The sequence below is a fragment of the Argiope bruennichi genome, chromosome 5 (assembly GCF_947563725.1).
Source record: "Argiope bruennichi chromosome 5, qqArgBrue1.1, whole genome shotgun sequence".
NCBI classification, from domain to species: domain Eukaryota; kingdom Metazoa; phylum Arthropoda; class Arachnida; order Araneae; family Araneidae; genus Argiope; species Argiope bruennichi.
Window position 1 is genome coordinate 87903048 of NC_079155.1, and position 25773 is coordinate 87928820.

General features: G+C 26.1%; 1 protein-coding gene across 1 annotated transcript in view; it reads left to right on the forward strand.

Annotated features, from left to right (window-relative positions):
- The first annotated feature begins 9795 nt into the window (after positions 1-9795).
- LOC129969257 (eyes absent homolog 1-like) overlaps positions 9796-25773 on the forward strand; it is a 188858-nt gene continuing 172880 nt past the window's right edge. The window contains exon 1 of the mRNA XM_056083723.1: positions 9796-10022. Within this exon, the coding sequence (XP_055939698.1) occupies positions 9969-10022 (54 nt within the window). The 5' untranslated portion in view covers positions 9796-9968. The remainder of the gene's footprint in view (positions 10023-25773) is intronic.

Consider the following 25773-nt stretch of genomic DNA (forward strand, 5'->3'; position numbering starts at 1 on the left):
GATTCGTCCTTGGAATAATAAATCATAAGATTATACTTTTTGCTGACTTCTCATCAAATATTTCCTTTTTAGCTACTTTAAATTCGTAAAATGCCCATTTTGCTTTTTCAATAGCTCTTTTTCTGTAAAGGGAATTAAAATATGTTTGAAATGAAAAAAATTATTTTCTTGTACAACTACTATAACGGTGCAATCTCAGTTTTGATGCCACCATTATCTAAGTACAAAAAATGGCAGACATTTTTAACTCGCGACAAATTAAGATGTTTATTTATTAACATTATGATATATAAAAAATGAATGAATATAATAGGTGGTATAAACATACTAATTACAGTTATAAATTGATATAGGGAGACAATTATTTATATTTATGCTTGTTAGGAATTATATGGAATGTGTGGAAAAGAACAATATTTTCCGTAATAGACACTTGTAACAATATCACATTTAATTATATTATGGCAATTTTTCTAGTTGCTCGCTAGAGGGCAACACACACACACACAAAACAATTAAAATTTGTTGTAAATGATTAAAATTTTTGTTCTATACAACCCAGTTATATATATATAATTGGAGCTGTTACAAAAACGGAAAGTGGTAAATACGCATAAACGAATAAAGACGTGGGGAAGGGGAATATATGAAATGTTTAAGCAAATAATGGTATTCAATACTCGGGAATGGACCAAAAAGACTTTTACAAATATATATAATGTTTCAAAACACTTTGTATTATAAATTTATACTCAACATGTTGAAGAATTGTTGGTACTTGAGTGATTGGTGAAGTCATAGAGAAAATTTAATAAAGAAAGCACAGTACAGTAAATGATGAAAAGAATATGTCCAACATGCACAAACTATAGACGTATCTGATCGATAAAAACAAGAGAAACAAAAAGCCTTAATTTTATTATGCTACTACATTAAAAACAAAAGCCACCCTATTGCATAAATAAAAAAGAAAGCCGAATGGAAGAGACTTCCAGCTTGTTTAAAATCAATTTATTGGTTTTTAACTTATTAGTTCACAATTAATCTATTTAATATCAATCAACTTAAATGGATGGTCGTGTGCAAGCAATCCTCTTCAGCAAAAAATATTTGGTATTCACAATTCTATGCGTTTTGTACTCAATCGTTTTTCCACCGATGTGATATAGAAGTTTGAAGATGACGTTCTAGGTTTCACTTTTACTATTAAAAAAAAGTCAATTAAATGAATCTATTCATTTAATTTAGCGTGACTTAAAAACGAATGTTTAATCCAACGAAATAAAATTTGTAGACTTAAATTTATCAAATTTGTGTTTATGATATTATGCTTAGTTTTGTTAGTTTAGTTATATTAACGTACCGTTGTAAAGCAACACTAGAGCTATTTTGGGACGGACCTCATAATTTTGAACCGCGGTCAGATGACGAGGACGACACATGAGCTGGCACCCCCTCTCCACACCAGCGGGAGGACGTTTGGCAAGACGGATTTAAGGTGCAAGAGACTCCCTTACACGACAATTCTTCGGTGGAATCGAGTCTCGAACCTGAAACACTACGGCTCACAAGCTGAGACCTTACCACCAGGCTACCGCGGCCTATGCTATTATACATTATAATGTAATTGCACCATTAAAGAAGAAAAAAACTGTTGTATATTGACTCGATAATCATAATCATTGCAGATTGCTTCTACCCTCTCTGAGACACACGGGTAAATCTGAATAAAGGATTCCTCTACATAGCCGGAAACTATAGTTAGGTTCTGATGAATCTCACCCGGCCAGGGTATAACCTCTCCCGAAGGAAGCACGTCCCGTCATTGGTAGGATATAATCCTCCTCACACCATTTTTATACCCACATGGTGGCCAGAACCAACCACTATACCAGAAACTTTTCATCCCCTTATCTGAGGGCTACATTGATTTGGTAAACAAGATTTATTTTTTACCTTTTCTTCTTCTTAGTGGCGAACGTACTTCTATGAAAACTGTCCAGTACCATCTAGCGATACACATAATTATAATAAATCCAATGATAGTTAATATGTTAATAAATATAATAAAAATGAAAATAATTTTATTAAGGAAACGCTTTAAGAAAATATGATATTGTATACGGACACTGACTGAATCTTACAATTTTTTTAAATTCTTATAATTACTCTCAAATGAAATTAATCAAAACAAATACATATGGATTAAAAGTTTTTATTTACAAATAAAAGAAATTATCCGGATAGTTTTAATTATATTTATGCTAAAATTTATTTTTCCGATTAAAAACAACACAGTAAACTTTCAAATTTAAAATATACATTAATAAAATAATCTTAAAATATTTTTTTCGCTTATTAACATGATAAAGTTTTTAAGTATGTATGTTTTCTATACGCAAGTTTAGAAAATATTCCATTAATCTTACAAATAGTATTCAAAGATGTGCCAAGTGCACAGATGCCCTATAGAGCATATTGTCGGATCTAGAGCTAGTCATTTCAATATGTAGATAGATAGATACATTTTAGGTAGTAAGTTCGAATTGAGAAAAGTTTCTAAAAAAAAAATTAATTAAAATTTTTATGTTTTTCTTCAGTGACTTCAAAGCGTATTCTTTTTTAACAAAAGCCATTTTTATATTGCTTTAAAATTTCTGATGGGAATAAAAAAATTAATTTTTTCTAATCATTTTGTTTTTCAGAGATATCAATTTAATTTCTGCGCAAATACTTCTGCAATCATATTACAATTTTTATTAAAATTTAGAAAAACATTTGAAACTTTTTCTAAATATTTTTAAAATTTACATGTTTAATTTTAAGCTAAATTTGTTACTATCATTTCATTGCAACGGTTGATGCAATCAAGCCAGATGAAGATAAGACAGACAAATTAAACCTAAAATTTTATCATGCTAATATGTTTTAAATTAAAAGTTGGAGATTTAAAGAAATAATTTTTTATTTAACTTTTTCCCGCCTTTTAATATTAACAAACAGAAATGCTTTCTTCGGACACTTTTTTATAAAATTATTTTACTCTCGCAAATATTATTTAAAATATTAAAAATACAAAATAATATTTCGTTCTAAAATTTCCGTAAAAGTTTAGTTTTTTTCAAAAATTCTGGAATTATCGGAAATATATTTCATGGTGTCCTAAGTAAACAGGAATTTTGATGGATAAGTATTTGGATTTCGAAGTTAGCTACCCTACTGTGCGCATTCATTTGTTAATTTTTATAAACTATTATAGAGTAAAATCTTCAATTAAAAGATGAAAATAAAAGTTTTTTTTTCTGCTACAAACATGTTTTCGGGTTTAAAAGTACATTTGTACTTATCTGTGTACATTTGGTAAAAATGAAACTAAAAGCAAAAACATTCAACCGTGATTTTTTAAATAGTCTGAGTAAGTCCTATAGAAATGCAATTGGCGAATGCCGTTTTTAGAAAAAAAAAAATTGTAATATATTTATTTAAAGAGATTTTTAAGGGATTTCAATTTCAATTTTCTTGTTTTATTATAGTAAAGTTAAAAGATTAAATTAAATAGTAGGAAAAGTATGTCTTTATTTTGCTTTAACCATCTACTATTCACTCAGGTATAATACTAATAGAACGCATTAATATGAAAATGTAGCAGTTTTTTTTGTTGTTGTTTATATGCTTTGTGATCATTTAATCTTTATCTATGCTGGCTCATGATTCTTTATTAATTATTCTTTAATCTTGTTTCCACGTGAATCTATATTCCAAGATTCTTTAATCATGCTACCACATAATTATTTATTCCAAGATTCTTTAATCATGCTACCACATAATTATTTATTCCAAGATTCTTTAATCATGCTACCACATAATTATTTATTCCACGATTCTTTAATCATGCTACCACATAATTATTTATTCCAAGATTCTTTAATCATGCTACCACATAATTATTTATTCCAAGATTCAGTAATCATACAGCGGTATGATTCTTTATTTCAAAATTCTTTAAATTTGTGGGTATAGGAATTTTTATTTCAAGATGGTTGGTACGAAACAGAAGAAGCTTTTAAAATAAAGCTGTTATATATAATATGTTGCAAATTTGGATGTATTTTGCGATTAATGATTTACAAAATTGCACTGATTTGCAATGTGTCTAATTAATCTTATTGATTAGATTTTTCAGTAACAGTTCTGCACAGTATATTGAAACTTCTTGAAGGAATTTTGCAAATAGTTCGTTCGTGTACTTTTCTAATTACTAATTTGTGAAGCTGGCAACAAATACAAAAATCAGGGTTTGAAAATTTGCTGATTAGCACTAGCATTCTGAGCAGTGTATTAATTTACCTTTTTCTTTTAATTAAAACTGTTTTAATATTATAGTATTTTCTCAATTAATTTCTTAAATTTAAATTTATATTTTAAATGTGAGATATAGTTAGAAGAAACCTTAAGATTCTTTAAAAATTTTACTGATAATGTAAAAATTTTATCATTATTACATTAAATCTTACTTTCATCATTATTAATTACATCTTAATAATTAATTTTTAAATTTTTTTAACAAACATCTTTTTTTAAATTCATTTAAGAAAAGAGGACTTTTTGTCCTCTGAGCGTTTTTTCACCATAATTGACCTTTTTTTACTCCGAAATTTTTTCACATAATTTTGACCTTTTTTCATCATAACTTTCAAAAATATTGCTTTTAAATAATTTTTGTCTTATTAGAATTTAAAATATAGTTTTTATTTGATTCCAATTTTTACTGCATAATTTATGGGGTTTTTTTTTAATATTTTTTTCGAAATGTTTTTATCTTATTTCACAACAATATATTTCCTTATTGTGAAAAATTTATATAGTTTTCATTGGGCTTCAAATATTTCATCATGGCTTCTTGTATTTGTTGTGTACGATTATGATATGAACATTCGACTTATATTTCCATTTTGAATAGCCGTCAGTATAAGGCATACATTTTTAATAAAATTTTTGCAATTCCATTGTACGTTCTATTAAAACTTAACTTAAAAATCAAGCAATAGTAAAGAATTTTAAGCTGTGCCCGTTTTAAGCATTGCCGCTCTTTCCTGTTATATAAATGGACCTACAAAGATATAGACAGAAAATACACAGAAATGAATAATACAAAGAATATAACGGTGTAAGGTTTCTAAAGTAACATTAATTATTAATTATCAAAATTTGAAAATTAAAAATATTTTGCTGATGAAGCTATTAAAACCAAATTACATTAAAGGTCTAATTGAAATTTTCAGCAACCATTATTTTCGATGAAAGAACTAGTCGCCAAAAGCGGCTGATAAAAATAAAAACTGTTTAGATTCATGGAAAGCTTTTTATAGCTTTGAGGCACATAACAGCACTAATTATGTAGTGCATATATAATAAAGTTCCTCGTAGCTTTTTGCGTTGGCATTAGAAGTTGTAAATGATCAAACTATCAGATAATTTTTTTTCTTAATATTCAAAGCTCTAATAGTATATCAATAGCTTCTCCGAAATATGCTAAATTTCCAAACACATGTTCGGCGAAAGTGTGAGGAGGATATATTGAGTATCTTCTAATAAATAACCTTATTAAAAACAGAGGAGAAAACAGAAATAAATGAACTGAGTTACTTAAAATAATCCAAAAAGTATATTTTCCTCGACATAACGATATTTTTCCTCTCGCAGAACACGTGACTAGCTACATTCAGTTGCTTCATTATTTTTAATTTTCCCTTTTTTGCATGAAACTCACTGAATGAACCTTTTTTTAACTTTTCTCTTCATGTGCTGTTCCTTATCGTATTTCAATTAAAAACAGTAAGAGCACTTTGATTCTTAAAAAACTTTCCCTTTTTACCTGTGACCGCGACTTCTCAGAAACTGCTTAAAAGATCCCTAAATAGTGTTTACCTGTTATTTTAATCCCGTGGGTGTTGTCTAACATAATTATTAGACAAATCACGTTTCAGGAAATTGGCTTCATTCACGTGTATGATTCCAGCTTTCACATTGGAAATTTTGCAATAGAGAAGCAACATTTAAAGGAGAGAGGCAACTGTGAAGAAGCTCTTAGGAAGATCTACGTTTTTATCGGTAAATTGCCTTCATTTATATTGTTTTCCTGGAATATATAAACCATTTTTTTAGAGTTATATCATGTTTTGGGTTTGGATTTTATCACAAATTGTTTCCTGAATATAATCTTGTGTTATTATCAATTTATTTAAAAGTAGTTTTATTAGCTGTTTCTGTATTCTTCCCTCCTTTTAAGGACCAATTTAAAATAAATAAAAAAATGAATAATTTATCATTAAAGATATGGATTGAGTGGGCCTTTGTTATTTCGTAAAGATTTGGCTTTCCGTAATTTTCTTGGAAGTTATTTTTAAAAATATCTCATAACGTGATATTTTGATATTAGTCCATTTTTTACAGTTACAACATGTTTTGCCTTTCATAAGTGCATATGTGTTTATAAATTAGTGTAAAAATAGCTAATGGATACATGTTCTAAAAAATTAGTATTCGTTTTTTTTCTCGAAAAACCTTCTATTTTAATGATAAAATTAGAATTTGTAATGATTGGAACATTTATTGCTGCATATATGGCCTGCGTGGGCATTTGTCGTTTTATAAAGAACGTGAACACCTCTTCACATGATTTCCATAGAAGAGTTTTTTTTTAAGTATCTCATTGCATGATATTTTAAAATATCCTTCTTTTAAACTTATACCATGCATTTGTTGGCTATCATAGATGTAATTGCGGTTATAATTGGGATTAAAAAAATTTGCGGTTATAAATCCATACAAAAATAACACGTTTCTTTCGAAAAACCTTGTATTTTAATGATTAATTCACAAATTTGTAATCAATGAAGTATTTATAATTATGGATATAGAATTAAATAGATATATATTATTATTTACAGATGTATCATTTCTTGATTTTCATGATATTTATATTTTTAAGAATTTCATTGTACGATATTTTGATATTAAATCTTTCAGCGATATATTACGTTTCGCCTTTCGTAAACATTTTTCTTTCATAATTGTGGTTATAAATTCACTTAAAAATAGTTTGTGGTTCTGTCGAAAAAAGCTGCATTTTCCTAATAACTGAAAATTAGCTATCAGAGAAATATGCATGTTTCTGTGTATGGTTGAAATGGACATATATTATTTCCTAAAGATCTGACATTTCTCGATTGCCATGATTAAATTATCATTAATTTTTCTATTATTTAATTAAATTATTTTTTAAAAATTATTGTTTATTTTTTAAATTATTAATTAAAATGATCAATTTTTTAAAATTTCGTTGTGTGATGCATTGATATTGGTTAAGATATAAAAACTTTTGTCCCTTGTATTCAACGAGTGCTATTTTTGTGATATTTTTACGATTCATGCAATAATTAAATGGATAAATGAACTATTTTAATTGATGGGATTGAATTATTTTAATTGATTTGTCTCTCTTGGATAAAGAGAACATCTCATCACTTGCCCTTCTCTTTACTTTGAGTATGATGAGACGTTCTATTATGTTTAGTTTAATTAAATTTACTAAAAAAAATATGACAGTTTTTGAGAGATATAGCTAATACAATCCCAACAGTGAATGTGTTATATGTTAAACAGCAAGAAAAACTGGAAATTGGAAACATAGTACCCAAACCAAACCCTCACCAAAAAAAAAAAAAAACTGCGCTAAAACATACTAAATATTAAGGTTTTCAACTCGGAAAAAGCTGGAAATCAACCAAAATTTTCTAAATATTTGAAAAAAATACAATCACGTGTCGCTTAAAGTTGTAAGTGCCGAGATGTATGATCTGGAAAATGTAGTAAGTGCCATAGATTTCGCATGAGAGTTTTTAACATGAAAAGCGAAAAAAAAGCATTAAATGCCAAAATTGATTACAGTTGTTGTTCTTGTCATATGCCTGTAAAATGATTTCATGTGTCATCACGTAAAATGACTTCTTTTATATGATTAGACATTGAAATTAAACTATATAAATTTTCATCATTCAGAGATCAATTCATCAAAATTTACGTAGAAGTCATCACGTAAAATGACTTCTTTTATATGATTACACATTGAAATTAAACTATATAAATTTTCATCATTCAGAGATCAATTCATCAAAATTTACGTAGAAGTCATCACGTAAAATGACTTCTTTTATATGATTACACATTGAAATTAAACTATATAAATTTTCATCATTCAGAGATCAATTCATCAAAATTTTTATGTCAGTATAAATCATTTCAATGCATCACAAATTGGTTTCATCTGCACTTTCCTATGATTAACAAAAGTTCAAAGACACTTTTCCCTCTAAAACAACAGTTCAACTTATGATTACTGTAGAAAACGGATCAAAGCAACCATATCCGACTTTGATAAGAAGATTAATTAATTTTAGATCAAATTTTAATCATATTTCTTTTTTATATTCAGTCATTAATAATTCATTTTTAATTCAAACTAAGAGAAAAGTAAAATCGTCAATGTGGAAAAAAAAACTTAAGGGGACCTCTTGCACATTAATAATATCTGCAAATATGGAAAGTATTGAACATTTTGGGAGTTCACATATTTAAAAAAAAATTCTTCCTAATGTAAATTTAATTAATATGTCATTATTACACAAAATTACTGGTTTAATAATAAGGGAATTTTATAAATAATTAACTTATTAGATTAAATTTTTATTTATTATTTACAACTCAACTCATTTCAATTTTTTTTTCTCAAATTTGAAAAATTAAAAAGTATTAAAGACCTGTCCAATTTTTAAGAGCCTTAAATGAAAAAGGATATGTTGGTAAGAATTAAAAAAGTTTTGTTTGTAAAAGGAAAAACAAGAAAGAAAAGATTTAATTTATCAGGAAAAAAAATTGGAATGAAATCGAATGATCAAATAATATATTGCGATAACTCTACTTTAAGATCTATTAATGTTTGTATGAAATACTGTTTTTAGATTATAAGTATTATATATTTACAGTTTGAAAACTAACAAAAAAAAAACGGATAAGGCTACAGAGCAATATTATTTTTAAATATAAAAGATTGTTTAATTATCATTCATACGCTAGTCGAAAACTTCGGCATCTTTTTCTAAATGTATTCTTGTTTAATTTTATTTGATAAATGTAGAGGATACTTTTTACCAAAATAAAAAAGAAGAAGAAGAAGAAGAAAAGAAAAAACTAAAGAAAAAGAAAAGAGAAAGAGAAGAAAAGAAAAACAGTAAAGTTTTCAAAACGCAATGCGTTGCTTTTTTTTTTTTAATTTTAATTTTGGAAATGACTTTTTTTAAACACCCTTCGAAGGAAAATTCAGCAGTTAAAAAATCTGCAGCTGTCGAAAAATATTTTTTAAATAAAAAAATAAGACAGAAAGAAAAAAAAAAAAAGAAGCAAAAATAAAAAAGAGAAATCTCCTTTGGATAATTTTTTTACTAAGAAATAATTCTTTTAAAAAAAATTTGTGGAAAAAAAATCTTATTCCATTTTCTCATCTCAAACTATTTCATTCTTTAACAAGAACAAATACTTTTTTCGAGTTCTCTTTCTCCGGTCCTTCCTAGAGATGATGATGCGTAACTATGGTAACCAGACTGTGAAATCCGCCAATAAGAGAGCAATAAAGGCGGCAACCGAGCGATAGCGCCCCCTGGTAGGTGGTCCGTTGATCTCATCTGCTAAAAGTGATTTTGGGAATTGTCGTATCTTGGGCTCCGAATACGCTCCGGCAATATTATTTGCATAGCCCCTTTCTGAGCTTGAACGTTAATAAACGTTTAAAACCAGATCTTTCAGAAAATGAATTTTGCTTATATTTGCTTATTTTAGTATAGAGATGTAGCGAAAAAAGTCGAAATACAGAATTTTTAAATAAATTTTTATCGTCTTAAAGAAAAATCACCATGCTGTATAATGTACCATACTACAACTGCTCACCTTTACCACATTATATACAGGTAAAATTTTTCAATACTTGTTTTTTTTTCTTCTTAATTTTGTAATTATATATAGATAGGGTAATACCAATTATTGAAACCATATTTCACAGAAGTTTAAAGAGCTGCAAATGAGTAGTGATTTCTGTTCAATAAATCAAATTGTTCAAGAATACGTTTAATTATTAAAATTCTTTATTGCATTTTACTTTTCCTGTCCCTGTTGGAGTTGAATTAGCTAATCTCGCATGTCTGTACAAATCATGCGTTAATTATTAAATAACTGTAAATTTTTGTTTATAAGAATATAATGTATTCTCCATATTTTGATTCTTAAAAAAAACATTTATAGTAAGTTTTATTTGTTTCTTAGAAACACTTGTTTTGAGTTTGAAAGCAGCTTAAACAGAAAAACTTTGTGTAAAATTTATCATCTAATAATATTTGATGCAGTATTCACATTCAGAGTTTAGTTTGTTCTGTCTTTTTTCCAAGCCATATTTTTAATTATTATTATTCATTTGAATATGAAAAAATACTTTGTATTTTTGACTATTTCTCTATATGAAAGTTTGGAAAGTAAACTCTAAAGAAAGGAAGAGAGTATATTTTATCATAAATGAGAAATATTGCAAAATATATTGTTTATTTGAATATTGGAAATACAATGTATTCTAAAATGAAGTTTATAATATTCATCAGTAGGCTGATAATTTTGAATTAAATAGCCCCTTAAGTTTCAAATTATGTTTTGATATCTAGTATTAAAATTTTCTATTTCAATACTAGACATTTAAAAAAAAAACATTTTTTAAAAAAATGCAGAGATTTTCAAATGGTTTAAAAATTAAATATGGATAATGTGGATGGAATAAATAAGGGATAATGTGGATAGATAAATACGAATACTGTGGATGTTTTTATAATGGTCTCTATTTTATGATTTAAAATGAAATGAACTAAAATTGATATACTTAAAATGTTTTTCATTTTTACTTTTGACGGATCTTCAAATTTTATAAATCAATGCTTTCTCTTTATATATACCCATTAAAATCATTTGTAAATTTAAAATTTTTACTTATATTTTCTGAGAAGTCTTTAAATTAATTGACAAGATTAAAATATTATGCCACTAAAAAAAGTGTGATGCAGTACAATTCACTATTCATAAATAAAAAATTTTATATAGAAAATATTTTAAAATTTTTCACTAAGTTGCTTCTTAATTTTTCATGTTTAATTGAAAGGAATTGTTTCAAACAAAATGTAGCTTTTAAGTTATATTTATTTATCGACTTTTAATTCATATTTAAATTTTAATTAAACGAAATAAATTTGATGAAATTAAATGAATTTGAATTTTTTAAAATGAAATATGTTTGAATAAATATGTTTAAAAAGTAATTATGAATCAGCGTGTCTTAATTCTTTCAGGTAAAGAATATTTTAATTTATAAAAAGGGGTATAAAGAAACCTAACATAATAAACTGATATAAAAATATATAGTAAAGAATTATATAAATATAGTGTTACAAAGAAAGTAACCTGTAAAAAATTATATAAATTTAATGACTAAACAATATATATATACAGAGAGAGAGTAAAATATGTATAAATATGTATATATGTATAGAAAGAAGGAAAATCTTTTCTTGTGTATTGGCTGAAAATTATTCTGCTAAAATATTTCACCAGCATTGAAAATGTTTTCAAAATAGTTTTCAAGGTTATTGCCATTGATGCCTGAAATTGAAAAATTAGTGACTGATAAAAGGAAATTGAAATCCGTATATATCAAACTACGATTATTCACGTGGCATAAACATCAAAACTGCATTTCAAATTGTTGCTGTAGCGCATGATCGCAGGCAGGCGAAAAATTTTCTGCAACTTAAAACTTTTAAAAATGCTTGCTTCTATGTATTGAATTTTGCAATTTTATTTGTGAAATAAAACCCTGATCTTTAAAATTGAAAAATATTTATACAATGTTATTTTTTAATAGATTATTCATTTGTTATTTGCAAATTGGTGAATCGATTTCTTTATAATTTTAATATTATTAATTGCTTGGTTGACATCTTAAATGTTTTTTTAAAGAGTAGGAATAAGTTTACTATCATTCTTTATATAATAACTGATAGTTTTGTAATAAAGAAATCTTGATCTTATCCAAGCATAAAGGGTAATATTCAAGAAATTGTGATGATATTTAAATGGCGAATAACTAAATTTAAACAAGTTTCTCCTTTTATTAATTTTTCACACCTTTTAATTTCTTTATAATTTACAGATTTATAATAAAATATCTTACCTCATTTGTTTCTTCTTGTTCCCAACTTTTTAAAACTTGCTTTCTCAAAAGTAACAAATATTTTCCCTTTAAAAAAATTGTTGGTAACTATCATTCCTTATATTTAAAATGCTAATTTTTCTTAATTGGTGGCTTAGATGAACTTAGTTTTTATGTATCCATAAGAAACAACAAAAATAATTTATTGGTTAGTTAATAAATTTAAACAAATTTTCTATGAATTTATTTTTATTATATACTAATTTTTATTCCTGCGATAACAATTCTACATTAAAATATTATAACTTTCCTAGTATTTTTATGTACTCTTCTTCTTAAAATATAATTTCCTAAAACTTTTCTGAAAGTTATATTTCAGATAAGTAGTGATCATTTCCTTTATTTGTAGCATCTATTAATGAATAAACTATATTAAAAAAATTCATTGGCTTTCTAAAGAATATATATTTCTGTACAAATTTATGCTCTATATTTTCAAATAATGCACATTTGGCTTTTAATTGTTTATAAATGTAAGGCCTATTTGTATTATAGAATTCAATCAGATTTGAAATGGCGGAGAAAAAATTTATCACAGAGAATATAATGCCGGCACATAATATATATGATTCAGACTTAAAAGAATCTTCCGATTTTGTAAAGAATATGACACTAAATAAATTATTACGGAAATGTATTCGCATTGCAAAATAGAATAATGATATATAATACATACCATTAGACATGAAAGAGTTACGAACTTTTGACTTATGAAAAGCGCATTCTACAGGACAAAATAATACTAGAGCCATTTATTTTCCCACATTTATCAGCCTATCATTCTCCCGTACTGTAAAAGAGCAAGCTAGCAATCTCGGTAGAATGCCCCGGGAAAGGTACTTCAGTTCCTGTACAAGTGCTCTCTTCGACCTCACCATTCGTTGCTCACTTGAAAGGGTAACGATCACTCTGGAGAACGAACAAGATGTTATCGACGGCAAAAAGGTTTGCAAGAAAGAGTTGAAAGCTACCGACTCTTTGGTGATTTTTAGTTCATTCTTTTATAAGTACACGATTAGATTGAAAGATTTGGCGAAATTTCAAATTTGGCGATGTATTTAAATATTATTTTTTGTAACGGTTAAAGGTATAGTTCATCAGGGGGCTAAAACTATTCAATTTTTATCATGTGTAAACATGATGTTATTCTAGATAGATGGCTTCATGTAGAAAAGTACAACTTCTTAAAACTTGAGAATTATCGAAGTATTTGCCAGTCGGATGGATAAGAGAAAGTAAAACCCACTTCCATTTATTGAGATTATTTTGATCCTCAAATGTCGAAAAGGTGTAAGAATAATTACAACGGTAAATAATTATAAATAATGCAACAGAAAAAGTGAAAAAGGAATGCTGGTAATTTCGAATATCTTCATTAACAAAACGAAATGCATTTAAGTACTTCCAGATGTACTTCTCAAATATTATGTATAGTAATTGGAAAGAGAATCATTCATAATTACTTTGATATTGCTTAATAAATAATTTTTCATGGTAATTATAATTGATGTTTAGAAGCAGAAAGCTTGGGAAAGTTATTCTTTTTTTCTTTGATTAGATGATAATTTCAATTAAATAGTTTCTACCTAATCGTGAATTTCACATTAGACAGAATTTTCAAATTATCAGATATGTGTATACAAAATAATGATAGTCTTTAAACCTCAGTTAAGCATCAAACAAAATTCATACTGGCCGTATTTATTACTGATTCAATTTTTGGAAACTTATAATTTGTATCTCTAAATGAATCTTTCAATACATTACTTCAAGGATTTATGAATTTTTGTTAGTTTTTGTTTTACAAAGTCTAATTTCTTTAAAAATTTCTCTAATTTCACTAGAAATGAAGTTTGAGCTTTTTAAATATTGTCTCTATTACTAGTATTTTTCAATGCATTTCTTCGAAAATCGTTATTTTTGATTTATAAAATCTAATCTTCCTGGAAATTTCATGAATACAGGCATATCATTTATTTCATATGTGTAGTTGAGTTTGTTTCAAAATGAAGGCTTGATCAAAACAAGAACAAATTTCAGCTGAGAAATGACGGAATATTTTTTCAAACAATGTATTAATAAAATATTTAGAATAATTAAACATATCGTAAGTTGATTGAACTTCAGTTGCAGTTAATTTAATTCAGATATTAAAATTTGTTTTATCTATTAAAATAAACAAATAACTGTTCTTGAATTTAAACTTTTATTTTTAACTGTAACAAATAGTTTCATTTTAAAAACACTGAAAGAATATAAAAGCGTGTGCCTAACTGAAAGAACTGTTTAATTAATAATATATTTTAAACTTATAGTTGAAATGCATAAAAGATTTGGAATAAATAAAGTTCTAAATGATATTTCTTTCATATTTATGAATTTTATCTCCATACATCTATATTAAGTCATTATATCTGGTGTATATTCTAAATATATTAAGCATTAAACTAAATATATTTAGATGCTATAGCAAATTAATTTCAATAAGAATATACAGAAAAAACCCTTAGCATTTTTGCATTCATTTATAAATTCAAACACTAAATAGCATTTTGTTCTTTCACAAACTGTATTAAGTAGCATTTTATTTAAGATTCTTTTTAAAGCTAAGATTTTTTTAAATTTTCTTTCAATCTATTCTATATATTAATTCTTTTTTTTAAAAAAAAAAAAGTAAAATTAAAATAATTTTAAACAAGGTTGCTTTCAGTAAGAACAAATATTGCCTTTTCGAAGGTTTATATTGTTTAATTCAAGCACAAACAAAAAGTCGGTTTAAACTTTATTCATAATTTTTTAAACTTAACTAACTGAATTTATAATTATTAAAACCTTTATGGGTGCTAATAATCAATAAATGATTCAACTGGTTGAGATGATTCACCAAATTTTTATTTAAAACATTTAGTTTTCAACTAGTTAACCATTGAATGAAAATTAAATTTTATCAAAAAATAATTTATATTCCCTAAACGATAATATTTCATAATTTCCTCGTAACAAAGAACAAAAATAGATTTACCTTTAAATTTCGTATACATCATGCAAAATATTTTGCATATAATTTAAATAAAAAAAAGACTTGACGATAGTTCTTAATCTTTTTAGTAATTGAGTAAGCCAATCATTTTAAAACTCAATTCTCTGCATCTAGAAATAATAATTTGAAATTATACAAATATCTGGTTTCATTTTAAAAACAAACGAAAATTGCAAGTATATACAAATTTGATAAATGTGATAAAAGTACTACTACTACTACTACTATTAATAATAAAATAAAAAGTAATAACACTCAATAATAATCATAGTAAAGTAAAGAATAATAAATGTTGAAAGAAAGAATATTACCTCAGAATTTTACAATTTTCAAATATGATTTGAGTTTGAATAAAAACCTTAAAATGATGCATATTCAAAAACTGTTTTTAAAAACCTTTTAAATTGTTTAATTAATGAAGATTTTATGAGACTTGATATCCATTAAATAGTTAAATCTGTTTCTAAAACTATTAACAGCTATTGGGAAAGATAAAAAATAATCGGTAATGAATTTTAAAGGTATTACGTAATGAAGATAAAAAATCAAAAACTTGTTCTAAATCTAGTAGAAAAGTTTTTTTTCCAACAAAAACTTCCAACTTTGTTTTTTAAAGCTTACAGCAGACGATAATGATCATTAGAGAGAACGCAACCTTTCGTCTCTTATTTGAAGAATTGCTGAGATATTTCATCGATTTCATTTTATAATTTCATCGGAATGAAAGCCCTTTTAACTTTTAAAAAGTATTCGTAAGAAATAATTAACGAATGAATAAAGAATATTCGACATTATGAGATATTTTTATAATTTTAATAGAATAAAAGTATTATGTTTGAAAAATGGAAAAAACTTTCTTACGAAGAAAATTAAAGGAGTAGTTACGTTTGCATTTTAATGATGCAAAAACTTTTGTAAAATCTGTTTTGGGATATTCTGTATAATATGTGTATCTTTTTTACGAATGTTTTATAATGAATATTTTTTTTCTGATCAGAAAGTTTTGTTTTGTTAAAGAAATAACTATGAAATAATATGTTCAGCAACAAAAATTAAAAAAAAAATGAACGAAAACGCAATACAACATTTTATCTCTCATTTTTTCATAAATAAAATAATGAAGATAAAATTATTTGAAATGAGATTATTATTTCGAGATCCCGAAAAAAATTTCATTTCAACGAATTATTTTGAGATAAAATTATAAAAATAAAAATCTTAATTTTCAACTTTTACAGCTGTTTTAAAAAGAAACTAAAATAATTCTTAAACGAGAATTAATACTTGTACAAATGCACTGAAATTTATTCGAGTATCAGTTTCTGAATTTAAAAAAAATTCAGTGCATTTAGACTGAATATATAAATTTTAGAATCTTTCAAAATATTTATTAATTTAACATTTTACTCGTCTTGAATTTCAATGCATACTATCTTAAATTACCTCAAGCAAATTTTAAAGGCACATTTTCAAAATTTTACAACTTGACATTTTTTTAATATTAATATCTTAACAAATTTTTTATTTAATTCTTTACATCTAAACTTACCTGATGAGATTGTAATATTTATATATTCATTAGAATTTTAGCCAAACTTTTTGTCCTGACTAAGCTTTAACCTATCCTTGATTATGTCTTTCCTGCAGAAATGAATTATTTTAGTTATTAAAAAATAGCATATTATTTTTTTAATTTCATGTGTCTATTTTGTATTCATATTTTTTTTTACTTATCATCGATATGCAGCATTATACATAAAAGCTATTTCATTCATTTTTTTTCTTTGATGATTTGAGATTTTTTTTTAATTAGCGTTTAAAATAGACCAAAGGAAATAAATTGTTTAATCTTAAATTATTTTTTATTTTTCTAAATAACTGTTGACAGGTATTTAAAAAAAGCATCTTTTTTATTATTTGATATAACAATTCTGATACTTTTATTTTTTATTGCTATCACAATAAATCCAGAATTAGATATCTTAAATGATAATTTTATAGTTAATTAAAGAAATAGAGAAAAAACTCCCAAAATAGCCTCTTCCTATTCTTTTCAACAGATGTTTGAAAATTTAATTTTGTATCTAATTTTACACTTAAACTGCATTTTGATTCTAAAAATTTAAAGATAAATAAAAATTGTGAGCTAATAATAGATGTTTTCTTGAAAACGTTGCATATAAAATAAATGCGTTTAGTATGTTTCAATCTAAAAAATATTCTTCAGAAAAATGATGAAAATTTAACTACAATTTTATGTCCTTTTTATATAATTTAGCACGTTAATTGCCAAATCTGTTTTGAAACATCGTATATTCACGAATGCATTCATAATTATGAGTTAAGGCTTAAACTAATTAATTAACTAAAATTCTCTTCTTACAGAACTCCTACATTATAATAGAAACAAAGAATATGATACTTTATAAGCTTTATTGCTAATAGGGATGCCAAAAGGAAAATTCAATTTTTTAAAAAATAATTTCTTATAAAAAAATACGAAACAAATTAAAGAAGTATTTTAAATAAAGAAAAAGTCACGTTATTAAACTAGCGTTTGATATCATTGAAAAAGATATTTAACCTGAAGAAAGATGTTTATCAAATATCCTTCAATTGTTCTCGTTCTTTGTTTCGCGAATTCATTTGATTTTTTGCCAACACATTTATCTCAATGATAAATCCTCTACCTAGATCAGTTGCGTCGATCTAATATTTGAACTGCGAGTTTCTAATTAACCGAATACTTGTGCTAGACGATCCAGTTTTATCTTTTTCTCATCCAAAGGATCGGCAATGTGTGAAGCCGCACTTGAAAGCGAACAGCTGTGAAGCGCTTAGCGGTAGAAATGAGACCTCGTACCCGCGACTTTTACAGCTAGTTGCGGAGAGGATTTAGCAGAATTGCTGTCAACGCTGGCTTGATACCTGCTGAAAAACTAATGAGAGATTTAGATGTAAGATAAGAAGATGAAATAATAAAGAAATATATTCTTGTCCAATTAGCCATAAATTGTAGAAACTTTTGCATTGTTTGCATTTAATACAGCTAATTTATGTTCAGTATCAGCTTTTTTATATAAGAGTTTATTTCCGTTTGTTCGACGTTTTACTTCTAAAATATTGAGAATTAAGAATAATAATAATAATAAATAATGTTTAAACATGATGATGTAAACATAAGCTAAGAATATAAGATAATTTAAATATTTAATATTCATAATTAAATAAGTTTCAAAGATATTTTAAAGAATTATTAAAAAGAATAAAAAGAAGTGCAGTTAGAGTTACTAATACTAAAAAAATCAGATTAAATAGATAATTTAATTTTTGTCAAACAGATATTTACTTTACTGTTGATGCAAAAAAATTGTATGTATAGAATATTTAACAGTAAAGTAAAGATATAAAATTGTGCAAATCAAGATATTAGAAAATTATTTTTCGATTCTTTGTTATATCGATTAGAATAATGAAAGTTACATAATCCCAAATTTTAATTTGGAGGTTATTAATTCGTTACTTTGTGAATTTAAAAAACTCTCTACTTTTTATCAATATTTTAACTATATTGTAATAACTAATTTCTCCCTTTTGTGTCTTTTGATAAACTACTAAGCATTTTTTCAGATGATTTATGATTAACATAAACTCTTTTTTTTCAATAACGTCAATTTTCTTCAATATTTAAAGCTTTTAATTACTTCAGTTTTGAATCCAAATAAAATGGGTCCCTGAATAAAATCGTTTGGAGAATATGAAACATTTTTTTTTCTGGTTTTATTTGATTCAGTATATGAAAAAAATTTTTATGTTGAAGAAAAATTAATAGATCATATATTTTTGTTCCGATGTCATTTGTTGAAATAAGGCTTTAGTTTACTTTGTAACTCTTCATTAAAAATTCTTATAATTTTTTAATGTTCTTTTATATTTTATTCAAAATTCTTGAATGCAAATTCTTCAATAAAATAAATGTAATCGTGTTTTTTCTTTACTGATGATCAGATAAAAGATAAGATATATAAAAATTTATATTGCAATAAGTTTTTTTTTTTTCCATTTTTTTTTTTTTTTTTTTTTTTTTTTGTAAAAGTAGAATTCTTAGGATAAGTATTATGAAGAAAAATCATAATTGGATAATAATGCGTTTAAATTACCAGCACATAAAATCATTACACAACCTAATATTAATCATTTTAAGGCAAAATACAGACGATGAAATTTTTCAAAAATATTTATTTTCAAAGTTTTTGAATCATACGTATATATATATTTTTTAAATAAAATTTGAAAAATTATTTGCAACATGCATTATTTGAAAATTGTTTAATTTATTTTAGAAATTAAAAACTTATATTAAAACAAAAATCATTTTTGCACAAAATTTAATTTTTAAATCAGGTTTGAGATTATGTAAGTATAGTTAGGCTTTTTTATTGTATTTATTTTAAACTGCATTGTGCTCGTTTCGACAGTTCAAACTATGATGAACCATATTCAGCGTACACAATTGTAACAAGAAGGTCACTTAATGTTTGTTTCTCACATCTCATATTTTTTTTTTTTTTCATATCTTATCAACAAGTGAGAATAATTTTAAGTAATTTCTTTAATATATTAAGGTAAAAATAAATTATTCTCAAAATTTAAACAAACCAAAAAAATTGTTAAAGTAAGCTTTTGGCAACACGTAAAAAAATGGTTAAAAAGATTAAAGATTTTATTCTAGTAAATAAAAGAGGACTTTTTTTTAATTCATTTATAATTCTTATTGGTGATAAATTTTTCTTTACAGAAGACATTCTCATTTTTTTTAATTCTTTGGTGTATTTTTAATATTTAAAAACTTGAATTAATTATCATTGCATTATTCGATTGCGTAAAGTTTAGACCAGTTCCGTTTTTCTAGCTTAAGAGCTAGATTTGGCCATGATCTGCTGCTAAATAGCTTTGATTTCCAATTGTATAATATAAGGAAGAACGAAAAAATTACATCAGTCTAGCGATATTAAATTATTCACTTGAAATCCTTAAAGCTTCACTTATTGAATTACTCATTTTGTAGAATAGAATATGTTATTTATTCAGTTTTATATTCTTTCATTTAAGGGCGAAGCAAAACTAAAATGTCAGCATTATTAGAATTCTTGGCTTAGAAAGATGCTTAAAATCTTGGAAAATCTATACATTATTTCATTATGTATATATATATTTAAAATATTAAAATGACAGATGTTTACTTTGCCGAGGGAAATTAAATGAATCTTTCTTCTTCTCTTTTACTCGTTTTTTTTTATTTAATAATATTAAATCATAAAATCTGACTTTGCCATATATATTTTACTTTAAACAATAATAATAATGCATATTTCATAATGAAAATTTTTTAATGATAATTCATTTAACCTTATAATAATTTTTATTGCTTGTCGGAACAATTAATCAACTCACTTCTGTAGCAAAGAATTTTTTCTCAATATTTGTGTCTTCTTCCCACGCCCCACCCCCTTTTTTTCAAATGATATGGGGAAAAAAGCATTCCCAACTTGCTGATACATATTTTTATTAATTATAACGTTAATAACAATGTAGTTAATAAAAATATAAAACGCTATTTAATGTAACTGATAATAACGTTTCTGTAGCTTATAACGTTAATAACAATGTAGTTAGTAAAAATATATAACGTTATTTAATGTAACTGATAATAACGTTTCTGTAGCTTATAACGTTAATAACAATGCAGTTAATAAAAATATATAACGTTATTTAATGTAACTGATAATAACGTTTCTGTAGCTTATAACGTTAATAACAATGTAGTTAATAAAAATATATAACTTTATTTAACGTAACTGATAATAATGTTTCTGTAACTTATAACGTTAATAATTGACTGATAATTTTGTTAAATATGATAAATTATATTAATACCTTTCCGTTGATAAAAAGCTGATATGCAAGTCGTATAATCTGCTGCCTACCAAAAAAGAACATCGTGTGAAACAGATCCATTGACAACAACAAAATTTTATTTTTGCAAGTGAAAACAGAAAGGAATAAATAAAAATCAAGGGTGGAGGGTCGGAAAGAGGATGAAAAAAAGGAGGCCTTAAAGAAAAGCCGCTCTTTTTAGAGTACCTTGTAATAGTCAATTCAAATACCACTTGACTGACACTTGGCAGTACGTAGACTGGGGAAACCTATCTTTATTTTTCTCTTGTATTTTCCTCCTCTTGTACCATCGCCAAAGAAACTTAGTTGAGTTTCCATCCTTATGCAAACGCCACCCAATGGTAACCACAATTGAAGCCTGGTTTAGTTGACTGACATCAGGGTTGGAAGCTTGAAGAGTCCGAAAGACCCTTTTGTGGGCACCTAGGTTCCTCTTCAAATGGCCCCCCGACATTCATAAAAAAAGAAAGAAAAAAATAGTCGAAAGAGAGGAGGAATGGTCGGATGAATGAGAAAAAAAAATGCTAAAAAAAAATGCTTTGCCAAGTTGAAACGGAATCGGAGTTCGTTCAGCGAATGTCGGAGATATTGTCTGGGATGACACCATGGCAAAACCTATCCTGCTGTGAAGCGGACAAGGGTCCCGCTGTGAGACTTTAAGCGGCTCATCATTATGTTTTGGGTCTAAAATATATTTCTGGCTATTTTTTTTCTTCTTTATTTTGACTACTGTTCAAGGAGTTTGGATAATTTATGTTTTTGAAATTTGTAGATTTCCTGGTCATTTCTTAAAATATTTTGAAATAATTTGAAAAATACTTTCGTATTTTGTGATGAGACCATTTCAGTTCATACTGATTTATGCACATCTTTGTTGCTTCAAAAGTCTGTTTAATTTGCTAATTTTTACTTAACTATGCTTGTTGAGATATAAACGGCTTTCTTTTGTAATCTAAATTGGAATAATTTCAATTTATGTAGCAACCCTCGAAGCATAGATTCGTTAGATTCTAACATAGATTCATAGATTATTACATAGACATAACAGCTGAAATATAGATTCGTTATATTCAAAGCTTTTATTCATCTTTCAAATAACCAATCTGATTAATTGTTTTTCATACACAAAATCTTTAATTTTTTGTGAGTTTAGTTTTGATGTTTCGCTCAAATATTTCCTTTTCATAATTCCATAAAATTATTTATTAATATCAAAATGGCCAAAATATTTAATTAGGATATTGGAATATTTCATAGAAATATTGAAATTCTGAAAAGTTATTTTCTACCTTAATATCATTGCTAAGATTGTAGGCCAATAGTATATTTTTCAAATTTATTCACTGTAAGAATTTTCGATTCAAATATAGAATTTTGTTCATGAGAATGAGGATAAAGTTTCATAATAGATGGCAGCAAATGAACAATTGAAAAGACAAATAAATAAATTACAAATGTGAAAATAGATTGAAATAAAAAAAAATCAGGTAACATTAATGAGTATTACTAAAAAAATTGCAAATACTTTTACTATCTTTTTGTATATTTTCTGCATTTTAATATTGATACTAATAATATTTAACTAATAATTAAATACTGAATTACTAATAATTAATTTCTCTATCATATATACGATACCTCAATATAAAATAAGAATAGGACTGAGAAACACTAGTCATACATATCTGTCTTAAAAAAATTGTTATTTTCGTATCTATATCTACATAAATTGCTAAAGGAATGATAATATTTTCTTCTACTATACACGATATTTTATTTCTGTATCATTTATATGATGCAAATAAGATTCGAAAATAGCAGTTTTATATATTTGTTCAAAAAGAGTTCTAGTTTTGTATCTGGACAATCATAATGATTTAAATTATTAAGAATACTAAGAAAAACCTAAGATGTAGTATTCCTAGTAGTAAGAGAATATAAGATAGATAAAATCTGTAAAAGATATATATTAAAAAGGGATGTATAAGAGATATGATAAGATATATATAAGAGAATATTGGTAGCTTTGTGTCTAGGAATCCTTTATTATCTAAATTATCTTCTGAAACATACTATAATTGACTTTTTCAGCAAAAAAAAAAAAAGTTATCTTATCTCTAAATCGTCGGGAAGTATCGTTTGTAGTATGTTATGAATATCATATATTTAATCTCTAAACATTTCTATAATAGTTTATATCAGACGTAACTTTTTATAAATCCTCTGCTTACTCGGTTCGAATAATCGAAATTCGTATATTTCTGTATTATTAGCTAAAAAAATTTATTGATATTTGTGTCGATTTAATTTTAATGTCATTGAAATTCAATTTTATTTTCACATATTTTAATCTTTTTTTCGAATTTAGCTTTAAGACAGAAAATGATATATTCTAATAAAATCATCTAGAGAATAGATTTGGATATTAACAATCAGGGCCTTCCATCTGGGGTGTGTGGTGGGTGCAACGCATCGGGACCCCGCGACTGTGGGGGCCCCCTCGTGATTAAGAATTAAAATAGTGTTGTGAAAAATAATAGCGTTTACACGTACTGAAAGTTTACAAGTTTGTTTCCACGTGTCTGGCTGAGCATCGACTGACGCTGTTATTAAGCAATGATTGCAGAATCATCTTCGGTCAAGCATGCGTGCAAAACTCTTAAATGCACTTGAAGTTAAGCTACAAAAAAGAAATTACAGAAAAATAGTAATTTTCCTGAAGTAATTAATAGCAAAAACAAAATCACGCATTAAATGAACATGCATTAATAATATATGTTCGTGTTTGTTTTTTTACTTCACAAAAAATAGGGCCCCAAATGGCTTTTTGCATTCGGGCCCCTTTATAGAGAAGGCCGGCACTGTTAACAATGAACTTCCTTTAGGCCTGGCTTTACACATTTAGCGAATAAAGTTTGAATTTCTTTATCAAAATCATACTTTTCGAACACTGACTCATAATTGGAAGAAAAGAAGGAAAAAAAAAGCTAAAAAACATCATTAAACCCTTTATAAGATAATATAAATAAAAGATATATGAGAGTTGTCGAGACGGTTAAATAATAATACATTTATCCCCTTACTAAAGGAAATTATGATTATCATTTAAAAAAAAAACAAGCAATGCATTTCAAATAAATTAATATGAAAAGCAGAATTTTTATTTTAATGAAATGTCATTACCATTAATTCAGAATACTGTACTCAACTCTTAATTTACATTAAAAAAGATAATTTAAAATTTTCTCCATCTTAGAAAGTACTTTTTTCCGTAACTTTTACGACCACAGAAAACCCAGCTTTCTTGGCCTCCATGGGAATCTTCCTTGGATTTGAATCCCATTGTTTGCGGCTCATTGCCAACATTTCTCCCCCCCCCCTTTCTCTTCCCTTTCATCTTTTTCGAATCTGCTCTTTCTCTCTCTCTCTCTCTCTCTCTTTGCCCTGCTTTTTGCTTCCCGCGCTCGGCAAACATTGCTTTTCCATTCTGCTTTGTTTGCTCTCTGCACCCGGAGATTCACCGCCTCATCTTTGAGCAACCGCACTTTTGCCTCCTATTTGCCTCCTGTGTAAAAGAGAATCCTATTCTGGCTAACTGAAGTGATATTCTTGACTTATTTTTGTAAAAATTGATGATAAAAATTAATTATTTTTCCTTATATATGCATGGATATTCCAGGAGATTATCGCTTCTTTAGAAAAATCTAAACAAGTCTGAAACAATGCTTTTTAATTTTTTTTCACTTGTCTTCTTTTTTCCATATTTGAGTAAACCGCAGTTTTGCCTCCTACTTGGTCCCTCTGAAAAAAAATAATCCAATTCTGACTAATTGAAGTGATATTATTGATTTATTTTTGTAAAAATTGATGATAAAAATTAATTATTTTTCCTTACATATGCATGGATGCTTCTGGAAATTATCACTTCTGTAAAAAAGCCTAAACAAGTCTGAAACAATGCTTTTAATTTTTGTTCACTCTCCTTTATTTTATTCTTATTTTTGAGCAACCGCACTTTTGCGTCCTACTTGCCTCCTTTAAAAAAGATTATCCTATTCTGGCTAACTGAAGTGATATGTTTGACTTATTTTTGTAAAAATTAATTTTCTCTCCTTTCAAGTGCATGGATGTTTCATGAGATTATCGCTTCTTTAAAAAATATCTAAATAAATCTGAAACAATGTTTTTAAAAAATTTCTTTCGCTTGCCTTCATTTTCCCTAATGAAAAAAAACACATTTGCAATATCATTGCCTTTAGAAAAATTTTGTCATAACACAACATACAATTTTTTTTCAGAAATATGTATTAATCTTTTAAATGATTATTCTTTCTTTCATAAAACATGTTTCATAATATTCCTTGAAATATTACATTCGTTTCTTGAGAAAAAAAAATTCGCTTTGTTAATTTCTTTA